At 40.5% G+C, this 13,600-nt stretch overlaps 1 protein-coding gene across 1 annotated transcript in view; it reads left to right on the top strand.

Moving 5' to 3' along the window:
• The window catches only part of sptbn4a (spectrin, beta, non-erythrocytic 4a), a 62,369-nt gene extending 50,911 nt beyond the window's left edge, over positions 1-11,458 (top strand). The window contains exons 11-19 of the mRNA XM_059352258.1: positions 1,241-1,379; positions 1,516-1,600; positions 1,828-2,039; positions 2,420-3,948; positions 4,039-4,099; positions 4,191-4,459; positions 5,938-6,108; positions 6,328-6,370; positions 10,129-11,458. Of these exons, the coding sequence (XP_059208241.1) occupies positions 1,241-1,379; positions 1,516-1,600; positions 1,828-2,039; positions 2,420-3,948; positions 4,039-4,099; positions 4,191-4,459; positions 5,938-6,108; positions 6,328-6,370; positions 10,129-10,428 (2,809 nt within the window). The 3' untranslated portion in view covers positions 10,429-11,458. The remainder of the gene's footprint in view (positions 1-1,240; positions 1,380-1,515; positions 1,601-1,827; positions 2,040-2,419; positions 3,949-4,038; positions 4,100-4,190; positions 4,460-5,937; positions 6,109-6,327; positions 6,371-10,128) is intronic.
• Positions 11,459-13,600: the final 2,142 nt, after the last annotated feature.

The raw sequence follows: 13,600 nt of genomic DNA, 5'->3' as shown, positions 1-13,600 counted from the left end.
TTTCAAATCTAGTTTTCTTTATTTCGTTAGTTTTCATTAACTATAATAACCTTGGTTTCAACTGATGGTTGGGTAAAAGAAGACATTTATCCCTCCTGTTATGTTCATTTCTCAGGAACAGCTATAATGTTTTTGTGTCAATTTTTTTAAATATAATTTTTATTAACGAATATACAAAGAAAAGAACAGTGGATTACTTATTAGGAGCCACAATATGAAAACAAAACACTAAAACACAATTCTAGACAACAAAGACTCAGAAACCTGTTTACAAATTAGACATAATGTACACACAAATAACATACAAAGAATAATACAACAACCACAACAACAAAAATGAAAACAACGATAGACCAGTACAAAGCCTCATGGCGAAAACAGACAAACAAACAAAAGAACAAAAAAACAACAACAACAACAACATGCATTTAGCCCAAACAGAAATATAGAGAGACTGGTAATATACACAGATTCCAGGATAAAAAGAGAATCATATGAAACGTTAATTAAATTCAAAGTAACCCTTGGACCACGGCAATAGCTTTAGACCAATTGAGTATGGTTTCAGGTCTAGCATTATTAATCCTGGCTGTTGACCTCTCAAGAAGACAGACATCAAAAAACAATAAAAGCCAGGTTCTCTTGACTTGTCTTGTCTGGTTTGAGACGTAGGGCCTTTTTTCAATGGCGGAGGAGCTAGACGTCTTTCACTTGAAGAGTGTAGTGGGCAGGAGGGTTTGTGGACCTGAACTAGGGAGTTCACATATGTGCGCGCTGTTCCTGTTGCTGTCCTGTAAGCAAGAGTTTTATGTGGGCTGCAACTGGGAGCCAGTGCAGAGAGATGAGTAGCGGAGTGACTTGTGCTCTCTTGGGCTGGTTGAAGACAAGATGCACCATCGCATTCTGGATCATCTGCAGAGGCTTGGTGGTGCATGCAGGAAGACCTGCAAGTAGAGAGTTGCAGTAGTCTAAACGAGATGTGTGGTCAAACTGTGGCCACTAGAGGATGGGGAATTTTTTGTGAACTGACAGAACGACCTGAAAAGAAGTCAGATGATTACTCATGTCCTTATTATTTATCTTCATTCACTGTATTAGCACTAGTACTGTATCACATTATGTCAACTGGTATACTTGTGTAGTATATACAGCTTACATTTTACACTCTGCAGGTATAAGGATTCCCTGATTGCATGTGTTGCTTCATTTAACCCAAATAATCTGATCTATCCCTCTTCAGGGATTTGACGGCTCTAGAGGGGATGATGAGACAACATCAGGAGCTGAAAGCCAAAGTTGACGGTCGCAGCAAGACCATACAACAGTGTGCAGATCTGGGCAAGATCCTAATAGCTGCAGGCAACCCTGCATCAGAGGAGGTCAGGTTAACAAACAGTACTACAGAATGTTTGAATGACTATCACACATAGAAAACTAAAAACTCCATACAATGACTTGATTAGAAAGTAGCAATATGTTGTTATGGTCATGACTGCAATCTGTTTGTCACCACAGATAAAAGAGAAGCTGGACAGTCTTCTGGCTAAACAGAGGGATCTTATCGAAAAATGGGACAAACACCAAGAAAAGTTACAGCGCAGTGAGTCATTTACTAGACGACTACAGCAGAGCAAAGGCAGCTCTCATCACAACATTATTTTATGCTGGCTCAAACTATACATATTTTTCCACTTTTTCCCTTCATCATAAATCATGTATGAGAAATGACTAAAAAATAAGATACACAAGCATGTAAACAAGATATTTCTACTCGAGTGTGCATTGGTGTAATGATAACCATGCTGTTGTTGCTCCTGTCACCTACAGAGCAGGAACATTTCCAGTTTGCCCAGGAGACAGTAAAGGCGGAAGCCTGGCTGAAGGCCAAGGAGCCACTGATCACCTCCAAGGAGCCAGAGGGAGGAGCAGCCCGGGCCCAAACAGACGAGGTTGAGCAACTCATCCTTCGCCACGAGGCCTTCCGCAAGGCTGCTGTAACCTGGAAAGAACGCTTCAGCTCTCTTCGCCAGCTTTCTGCAGTAAGCTTGACTCTAGATAAATGTTTAATCAGTTTGGTGGAGTCACAATTTAATGCTGCTACAGGAAAAAAATGTGACCTTGGGATGTTGTGTTTGCTTAGCAGTCATGGGCGCATGCTATGAGTTTGCATCGTTAAATCTGGCTTAAATCTGGCTTAAAACTGTCTCACGACGTTTACTGCATGTGGTGTATCCTCATTTACTGCACCCTATCTGCCTTTCATGCTACATTGCTTTGTAGCAAATAAAACTGTTCTGAAATAAGCAAAACATTACTGATAAATTGTTGTAAGCCTCTTTTCATTGGGCTGTTCTGCCTTTTTTTTGTTTTAATTGGCTTTGTATAGTGCTATTAGTTATTTAGTTAACTCTCTCTTTAGGCTGAGAAGAAAAAAGAGGAAGAGAAAAAGACAACCCCACTCTCCAGCCGAAGGATGTTCCCATTATCATGTCTGACTCCCAGTGTTCCCTCAACCAGTGCTACCTCACCTTTCTTGAGGCACACGGTACAGGCGCATCTAGAACCCAAACCCTTACAGACCAGTCTGGATCTGGGTGCCACCCCTTCAACCCAGAGATTGTCCTCAACCCTTGCCAGTTACAAGACAGTGATAAACGGATCAGGCTACCACGGACTGGAACAGCAAGGCGGTGGGAAGTTGGTCGGCTCCTCGTACCTTGGGATGAACCACCAGGCAGCCGGAGGTGGAAATGACTCCGGTTTCTCTGCGCTGACATCCCAGAGTGGTGGACCAGATACTTCGACTTACCTTGGGATAAACAATCAAACTCCTGGCAGTGCAGAAAGCTCTGGGTACTTTGGATTGACTACTGGTTCTTTGGGTGGCACGCAAAACCATCTAGGCAGTGGCAGGTTAGGAAGCTCAGGTAACCTAGCACAGCAGCCAAGCAGTGGAGGTATGGGAAGCCCTGGCTATCTGACCCAGCAGAATACAGGCAGTTCTGGATATTTGGCCCAAACACAAAATATGGGAAGTTCTGGATACTTGGGAAATCCGCCTAATTTAGGGAGTACAGGATATTTGGCACATCAGCCTAATATGGGTAGTTCTGGGTATTTGGCACAACAGCCTAATATGGGTAGTTCTGGGTATTTGGCACAACAGCCTAATATGGGTAGTTCTGGGTATTTGGCACAACAGCCTAATATGGGGAGTTCTGGGTATTTGGCACAGCAGCCTAATATGGGGAGTTCTGGGTATTTGGCACAACAGCCTAATATGGGGAGTTCTGGGTATTTGGCACAACAGCCTAATTTGGGGAGTTCTGGGTATTTAGCACAACAGCCTAATGTGGTGAGTTCTGGATACCTAGCTCAGAATTATCAGAGCAGTGGGGGATTGGGTAGCTCAGGCTTTCTGGCACAAAATCATCACAGCAGTGGAAGTCTGGGCAGTTCTGGTTTCCTGGCGCAGAGTGGTGGCATCATGGACCCTAAAATGGCGTATGCATGGCAGCACCTGAAAGCTGACTTCATGCAGCCCAGGATCAACCACATCCACAAGGCTGTGAACCCTCTGCTAGAGGCCAGCAGAGTGCAGCGGGAACAGTATGGGGACATCCCGATGGCAGACATGGGGCCAGAGTCAGGGCTGGAGCTCCTCCACGGTCGTCTCCAGAGGGATCCCCGTGGCAGCCGCTCTGATCCTCAGATGGACCATCTGAGGCGAGAGAGGGAGTACAAGCTGGGTAGACAGACCTCCAGCGAACAAGAGATCCAGGCCAGGCTGAATGAGCTGCCGCTGATTGTGCGTCAGGAGCGCTACCGGAGGCGCCTCGAGAGGCAGTCGTCCAGCGAACAGGAGGGGAGCAGCAAGCAGAGGCTGCAGAGACAGGACTCGAGTGACCTGGAGGGCTCTGTTAAGGACGGCTCTGACAAACGCTCAGGGTATGTGAATGAGTCGTGCTGGTCATAGTAAAATTCAATTGATCTTTACATCTTTCCTGTTTGGGTGACTCATGTCTGTTGTCACTGCAGGGATAAGAGAAATACCATGGCAGAGATCGTAGAACAGGTCCAAGAGCGAGAGGCAGCACATGTGAGTTGGCTTACTATTATAATGGTGTTGTGTATGTCCATTGTTATTTATGTCTTGATGTAACACTCTCTCTTTTTTTATGCTTTCTTAGGCACGAGGAGAGCCTTATCGCCCTCCAAGCAGCCTCTCAGCACCGGTGACTCGTTTTGATGGACGTCCTCGCGCCCGAGACCGCCCCAAGCCGAGGAGGAGGCCCCGTCCAAAAGAGCCAGAGGAGACGCGGCGTTCTCGTTCAGCCCCAGCCACCGGCGCCCCAACGACACCTCAGCCGCCTTCACACACTGCCCACAACGAAGGTTTCCTCTACCGCAAAAAGGCCACCACCTCTGATCTTGAAGCTCAGCAGAGAAGCCCAAACAGGTACAGCCATTACTGATAAAAATCATACAACAGACACAGAATACCTTGCCAATAGATTCAAGGGGCCCATCAAGATGGTAAATGGACTTATATAGCGCTTTTCTCGTCGCTTTGCGACCACTCAAAGCGCTTTACACTACAGACTGTGCTCATTCACCCATTCACACACACATTCATACTGATGGCAGAGGCTACCCTAAACGGTGCCACCTGCCACCATTGGGAATTCATTCACACACAGATGAACGCAGCATCAGGAGCAATTTGGGGTTCAGTATCTTGCTCAAGGATACTTTGACATGTAGGCTGCCATGGTCAGGGATCGAACCATCAACCCTCCGATCAGCAGGTGACCACTCTACCAACTGAGCCACAGCCGCCCGCAGCTGTGTTCAAGCATTGGATTGTCCATGGGATTCTAACAAGAGTGATACTTAAGGTTTCAGTGATGTCTTTTTAAACCTTTCCAAAAACCAAAAATACAAGAGCAAAAGTTTAAGGAATGGAATGTATTTATCCGCTCGAATGTAAGATAAAAATATTAGTCAAGCTAACTTGCTTACTGTAGTTACTGGTCTTCACTTGCAAGGCAAAGGAGCACATTATAAATGACCTAGATTAATTGGTGGGGTTAAGTTACTAAAGTCGTGGTCACGGCCAAGCACAAACCTCAGGGTCTGAAAAGGAAGAGTAGATTTGCCTCTTTTATAAGGCTGGAACGGGCTTTCTTTCTCTTTATACTACATTACCTTAATTCCTTATGTAGTGGCACTCCATTTGCTCTTCTTTCTTTACTGCACCACTTCTAGAGTCAGTTGAAAAAACACTATTTTTCCATGTGAGCGACTAGGCATGACAACTTCCTTTGTCCTGGTCACGGCCAAGCAGAAACCTCAGGGTCTGAAAAGTGATGATGACAGTTAATGCAGCCAAAAAAAAAATCCAAATTAAAAAGCTAACGTTATGGGCGAAGACATGCGGGAAAGGGCTCTGAGTCGTATTCGACCCCGGGCGCCCGCTTGCGAGGACAATGCCTCTATGGTACGCACTCTACCAAGGGGTCAAATCTGAAATGCCTCCACGTCTGAAAATAAACTTCATGATCTATATTTACTTATAGTGATCTATAAGTTTCATGCTTTAGTCATAAAATGCACAATGCCTTCCTTGTATGATCTAATCCGCTCCACTAATAAGTGCTGTGAAAGATCATAGAGCTTGAAAATCATTGCAACAGAAACTAAAGTGCAAAATCTATTCAATCAAATTAGTATTGAATATACCCCTTAATCTTTAGCTTGTTGCTGTACCTTTGTAGTAAATGACACATAATATTTTAGACATAATTGTTGTTAGGTGTTGTTTTCATCTTCAATATATTATTTGTACTGATTCGGTTACATCCAACTGACCCAAGCAATGTCCCCGATATGTATAAGATCTTTAAAGACTGCTCAATGTGTCATTTTATTTTACAGCAAGTCCTGGGTGAACGTTTATTGTGTGCTGAAAGATGGACAGCTGACCTTCTACAAGGATGCCAGGCATCTGACCACAACATACAATGAAGAGCCTCCTGTAGACCTTAGTACCTGCACATTTGATCCATCAATGGGATACAAGAAGAAGAAGAATGTCTTCATTCTGAAGTAAGAGTTTTGATGGCAGGAATTGTCATCTTACTTAATGATTTTTCAAGTGCAATGTTGCTTTTCACTTAAAATAAGAACTTATAGCCTATTTAAAAAAATAAAAATAATTTAAGAGCGAAACACCAAAGCACAGAATATTAAACATTCTTTATTATTTATTTAAAGCACTGCAGTTTATTTGAAACTGACACTCCCTGTTGATTTTCTCTGCAACAGGATAGACGAAGCAAACAACTTTGCATTCCATGCAAAAGATGAGGTAAGAACATTTATATTTGAGTCATGTTTATTTAATTACTTTAGAGCTTATATGGTCACATAAGAGATCCATGAAAAGACTGCCCCTCTCTGATCAAATAACAGTGTACACATTAAGGAATATACCTATTGTGTACTCAGTAATGTTAAAGGAAAAATCATCTGTTAATCTTTTTTTAACTATGAATGCATTTTGTTATCAAGCCTTGCATTTTTATTTATTTATTTACTTGTATGAATGAATTCATTAATTAGCCTTCCTATTTGATCTCCCCCTTTATTTATGCATGTATCTATTTTTATTCATTTTTAAAAATGTATTTATTCGGATTTGCATTTATGTTTTATTCATTTTAAATTGTATTCTTTATTTTTTAAATGTATTAATATATTTTCCCCAAACCTACAGTTGAAACCAGAAGTTTACATACACTATATAAAAAGACACATATGCTTTTTTTCCCTCACTGTCTGACATGAAATCAGGATTACCAAAATGATTTCTATTTGCTAAATGCCAGAATAATGAGAGAAGGATTTTTTAAGACAATTTTTTTATTACTTTCTTCAAAGTCAGAAGTTTACATACACTAACATTATTATGCCTTGAAACAATTTGGGAAAGACCAGATGATGCTGTCATGTCTTAGGAAGCTTCTGTTTATTGACAACATTAGAGTTAATTCGAGACACACCTGTGGATGTATTTTAAGCCACACCTGAAAAACACTGCTTCTTTGTGTAACTGCCAGGAAGAAGCCATTACTCCAAAAGAAACATAGAACAGCCAGATTACAGTTTTGTCAGACCACAGGACATGTCTCCAAAAATTAAGGTCTTTGTCCCTGTGTGTATTTCCAAACTGTAATCTGGCTTTTTTATGTTTCTTTTGGAGTAATGGCTTCTTCCTGGCAGAGTGGCCTTTCAGTCCATGTCGCTACAGTACTCGTTTCACTGTGGATAATGACACACTCTTACCAGCTTCAGCCAGCATCTTCACAAGGTCTTTTGCTTTTGTTCTTGGGTTGATATGCACATTTTGGACCAAAGCACGTTCATCTCTGGGACACAGAGTCCGTCTCCTTCCTGAGCGGTATGATGGCTGGACATTCCCATGGTGTTTATACTTGGGTATAATTATTTGAACAGATGAATGTGGCACCTTCAGGCATCTGGAAATTGCACCCAAGGATGAACCAGACTTGTGCAAGTCCACAATTCTCTTCCTGATATCTTGGTTGATTTCTTTTGACTTTCCCATGATGCTACACAAAGAAGCAGTGTGTTTCAGGTGTGCCTTAAAATACATCCACAGGTGTGTCTCGAATTAACTCTAATGTTGTCAATAAACCTATCAGAAGCTTCCAAACACATGACAGCATCATCTGGGCTTTCCCACATTGTTTCAAGGCATAATAATGTTAGTGTATGTAAACTTCTGACTTTGAAGAAAGTAATAAAAAAATTGTCTTAAAAAATCCTTCTCTCATTATTCTGGCATTTAGCAAATAGAAATAATTTTTGTAATCCTAACGGACCTAAAACAGGAAAAGTGATTGTCTGATTTCATGTCAGACAGTGAGAAAAAAAAACATATGTGTCTTTTTATATAGTGTATGTAAACTTCTGGTTTCAACTGTATATATGTCTGTATTATATACTATATATACTATTATATACATTTCTTACAGGAAAGTAAATAATCTGGGAAATTAATACATAGATAAATAGATAATGACATGACAAAAACATTTATATATTGAGTTATTTTTTATTCAATTATTTTTTTTATGGTCTGGGTTTTTTTTGCTGCAGCTTCTGTCATTCATACAGTACCACATCACAATAAGTATACAACCATCACCCTTTTAAGGAGCTAGCTCATCATTGGGGAATGTAAACCTTTTTGACATGTTCTCATACATGCTAATCTAGCCTTAGTATAATGAGTGCATAGGTTAACACATATGAGAATGTGCCTTGCTCATATTAAGGATTTTTGTACCCTTTTACCATGGTTTGTGGGGATGCTATCGCAGCAATACCGCAGCACTGGTGCATTATAAAAATGGATATTCATGGAGACTGGAGCATGGTTAGATAGCATGAAAGTTTTCATGCAGATACACACAGAAATAATCTAAACCCAGAAAACAGTTTACAAGAGTAAGCGCATCCTAAAACACATTCACCAGAACTCAACTAGTTCTGGTGTTGTCAATCCTGAGTAGGTCCAGAAGCAACTGGGCCACAAGTTGATGGGACACGGACCCTTCGTGCCTTCAGGCAAGTCTGCTAGCTACCCATTGTTCCCTCTTGAGTGCCTCTCTAAGTCCTCATGGAACACTGCTCTTCTACCAGTCAACCTAGCACAGTGGTGGTGGGCTAGGTAGAGCTAGGTTGACTGGTGGAAGAGCAGTGGACAGCCAAATCCGTAATTTCTGAGGGAGGAAGAGTAGATTTGCCTCTTTTCTGAGGCTGGAACGGGCTTTCTTTCTCTTTATACTACATTAGCTTAATTCCTTATGTAGTGGCACTCCATTTGCTCTTCTTTCTTTACTGCACTACTAGAGTCAGTTGAAAAAACACTATTTTTCCACTTGAGCGACGAGACGTTATGTTATTGCGAATTACACAAGCTAACCAGCAGTTTTGACAAGCTAGTGAATCCATAGCCTAATAAATTGTTGATGTACATAATTTACAATGCACAAGTTTTTGCAAGGGCACCAAAAAACACAACTAGAGACTGAGGCGGACTAGTGAGAGGGTTCTTTTCCGTGTACGGTTAAATGTCCTTGGCAACCACTGTATTCTCATTTAGCCGCTTGTTAGCAACCACTACGTGTTTTATGTCATACAACACAAAGCAGACATCTCTTCAGGTTGTGTTAACCACAGACCTCATTCCAGACATCTAGCCACAAACCCATTAAAAATCCTTATTGAGTTTGAGAGGTTAGACCCCATTGTTCTAAAATACAAACTTACATCTGGGTTCAAGTACTCATTCCTGTGGCGTCCTATAAGAAGTCTATATGAAAGTCAACAGGAAATTACCCTACTTCAAAACAAACAAAAAAATCACTCTTTTTCCACGCAAGTGACGAAACATGACAACTTCTTTTGTCTTTTAAAATGTTAACTTAAAAACAACAAAGTAAATTACAAAGTCTGACGCACAGTCAAAAGACTGTGTTGCTTCCACCATGTACTGACTCTAAAAACAACAAAACTTAAGGTCCACACAGTCAGTTACTGTAGTTACCACTATATAGTGACATCACATTGTAGAATTTAGAGCATAGAAACGTTTTATAACCTTTAATACATAAAAGGTAAACATACTCTACGCATTGCATGAATTAAAAATGAAATTATCATCATTTATTTTTAACTATTTTTAACTTCAGTTATTATTGCTGAACTGGCCCTTATTGGCTATTACACCTTATTTGCTTATGTCATAATTACTGTGGTCACTAGAGGCTGCTGAACAAATGTTAATATGTGGCATAATTAGCTGTGGCTCCTAGCTCAGAATACTGTGGGCTTTCTATGAATTTTAGTGCATTCATTTTTGTAGCTATAATGTCGAACTGTGAATGAGAGCAGCTTGCTCTGTTGGAGGTAATAAACTTTGATCAATCATGATGAAATGGTGTAAATCCCAAAACACAATATAAAAAACATACAAAAGAAAAAGATTACATAAGAAACTCCTTATGTAAGGTGTGTGTCATTTGCTGGTCTCTGTAGGAGGACCTGAAGGCTTGGACTTCAAACATCACCACCTGTATAGATGAGCATGAGGCCATGGCCATATGGGACAAGCCCGGAACCTCGTCCATGGACCCCGACCACTCGGAGAGGAAGGAGAAGTCGGAGGGGGACGCAGACGCCAGGTCAGAGAGGTCCGAGCTGGCCGAAGGGGAGGAGAGGTCTGAGAAGGAGAGGTCAGAGAAAGGGGATGGATCCGATAAGTTAGACACGTCAGAAATTGCCGACAAGATGGAGGGCGGGGCAGGGGGCTCCAGCACGTCTGGAAAGAGCAAATGAGGAGCCCCCTTTGTGTTTTAACATTACTCACTGACAAAAGGCGTAGGAGGCGGTGGGTGGGAGGGATGGATGGAGAGCATGTGCAGCTAGGTTTGCAGATCCTCAGTCACAGAGCTGGAACACACTGAGGCCATGGTCCTTGGACTGACTGTTGTTACTGTGACAGACTAATCTCTCAGCCCCTCCCCTTCACCCAGGCAATACATCAGTGCTTGCATTGTGCCACCTGCTGGTAGATAGGAGGTTGGCCCAGACAGACAGACAGAAAAGACAGACAGACTCCAACAAGTGGTCCCAGGAATTAGTCACTGTCACGTCCCATCGTTGATCGTTTAATCTCTTGGATTCACAGCATCTTTCTGTATGTATCTTTGACTGATAATGTAATGCTCTGTCTAGCTAGACAAAAACCCGAGAAGTGGTGAATGAAATGTTTCACAATATCAAAAAAAAAAAGAAAAAAGTTTTTTGAAGCAATATACTTTTTTATTTCTTCTCTTTGTTGAAGAGAGAAAAGGGGAAAAAGGAAACAAGAAATAATTGCAAATGTGAACTCTATGATTTGTCACATCCACATAAGCTTACTCCGGGCAGTTGTGCACCTTAGACACTTGACACATCTGTATACTAATCATAATGACATTTAATCCCATCACATGGCTAGCTTTGAATCATGTTAATATAATGGAATGCTGGTGTTACCCACCTGACTTCATTGGTGTTAATGAATACACAGTTCTACAGTTTCTTTTCGGTTTTTATTTCTATCCTTCTTATTATTATTGTTTGTCCACGATGATCCATGTCAAGAAAAGAGCTTTCCATCAAATTCTAATCCAAGGTGTGTTCAAAGTGGCAATGCTCAAAGTAATACTAAGCCTATGTGACACAATGCCTTTGTATACATGACAAAAATCAGAACATTGCATGAAAAAGTCTATTAGTGCACCTGTTAAACTTGCCTTTTATTTTTATTTTCTTGAAATAAGTTGGGCAGTATTGGAATTGCAATAATTTAATGTGAGTTGGGGAAGGGGGGGGGGGGGGGGGGGGTTATCATGGTCCACTTCTGAAAATCCAGAGGTAAGTTTGACAAAGTAGGGTTGTCTTCTAACCACAGTAAGCATGAGAAGAAAGGGATGTTTGTTTTCTGGGGGTGTCATGTACCAGAGAAGTGACTACTCCTTGATCTGTAACATGAAGCCAAATGGCCCCTCTGCTGTTTGTACTGTATTACTGCAATTTATTTTCCACAGAATGTATTGATTTCAGCTGTGAAATGTCCAGTCACCACAGAGTGCGTGGTGCCCCAAAATTGTAAAACCCTGAAGCAGTTCACTGAGAGCTAAGCCTCTCTGTACTCTGTGTCTTTCATTTGAAGTTCAAACCGATTGGAAATCTCTCCATCAAAGGCAAGTTAAATGTAAAACTGTCATGGTTCAAGTCATGAATTGTATATACCTATCTTTGTATGTATACCAATAAATCCTGTGCTCTAATAAAACAATGCTCTGAACTGAAATGGGTAAAATTAAAACATTTGTATTAATCCACAAATAAAAACAATCATCTCTCAAATATATTAATGTTTATTATAAATGAAAAATATGCAAAATTAGGAGCCACTATTAAATATCATAGTGTATATAAGTACACCAGTATTAGTTGTATCAAACACCTTTTACCAGGGAAGAGCAGCAGGACATACAGTAGGTATGCTTGTTGTATTTTTATATGCCTATATTTATTCAGATTCAGGAGCCCCAATAAGAACTTGTACTAATAGCTGATGAGTAGTCAGTGTGTCTGTGAGAGGTGTACTAAATTTATATATTACACACATTAAAACTAACCCGGGCAGTCCAGTACATGCTGCTCTGGATAATCAAATTACTGGTGACTAAACTGAAGTACAGTGTGCTGTGATCACAGAGATGAACAGATCACTTATTGTTTGTCATGTATATCAATTAATTTTACATTAATGTCAGTAAAATGTAGCCATTTAGACACATTGTACTCACATTAAAGACAAAGGGGGGAATACACAGGCAGCAGCTGAAATTTTTTTTTAATGTACTTATAAAGTGTTTTTTCCATATTCCATTCTATCAAACTGCACCTCAAATGTATAAAAAAATGACTTCTTAACAGTCTTCCTTTCTATAAAAACACCAAAAGTCTATCTCAGATACAGCATTTTTATTCACTGACTTGAGGATTGTAGTGACAGTGTGCTGCTGTATCTGTCTGTATTACTGCAGCTTGCTATGGCAAGCCATTGTAACGTTTATTTATTTGTTTGACAAGCCGTAAGTTCGCATTTTTATTCAATATATCATTTAGACTAGTCAAAATGAGAGACAGAGGTGGTACAAAGTCATTGCAGGTCTTAAGTGTGTCTTGAGTGTTTGCACTCACTGAGTCAAGTTCTAGGTCAGGGGTCGGCAACCTTTACTAACAAAAGATCCATTGTTGCCCAAAAAGAGAGAAAACATGTTGGAATGGAGCCACAACCCTTATTTTGAGCTTTGCAATGAAGATGAAACAGCCTACTAAGTCTGAATTAGTCTACAAACATTACTAATAGGTCATAATGAGCATTTATAAATATTATTTTATCAGAATGCAGCGAGGACCTGAGTGCAAATGTGGAATCGAAAGCTTGCCTACTTATGGAAAACTCAAAACTTCACTTTAAATTTACGATTACGAATACGAATACGAAAACTATCCACTGAGTGGAAATTCCTCTTTGGTTTTACCATAGACATGTCTCAAAACAACAGAATAAATAGTAAAACAATAAAGAAAAACATTTAGACAAAATTTAGAGGTTAAGGAGCCTGGCCGTATACTTTTGTAAGCTATAATACACAATTTAGTTGACTAAAATGTGAAAACTTTTTAATATAATATAATGATAATGTATAAAAGCTATACATTTTTACAATTCTACACCAATGAAAAAACATTTTTTTGTCACAGCCACAGGAAGCCACTGTAGACGGCCTGAAGTGCCACATTTGGCTCCGGAGCCTCAGGTTGCCTACCCCTGTCCTAGGTCAAGACCCAAATCTTAAATTATGAGTCCTGAGTCTGTTTAATGAGCTACTCAGCAAAAGTAGTGCATTATTTAGTGCAACCAATTGCTACGTGTGCAGCCAACAAG

This window comes from Centropristis striata, chromosome 15 (assembly GCF_030273125.1).
Source record: "Centropristis striata isolate RG_2023a ecotype Rhode Island chromosome 15, C.striata_1.0, whole genome shotgun sequence".
NCBI lineage: Eukaryota > Metazoa > Chordata > Actinopteri > Perciformes > Serranidae > Centropristis > Centropristis striata.
This window is presented reverse-complemented; position numbering and strand designations above follow the sequence as displayed.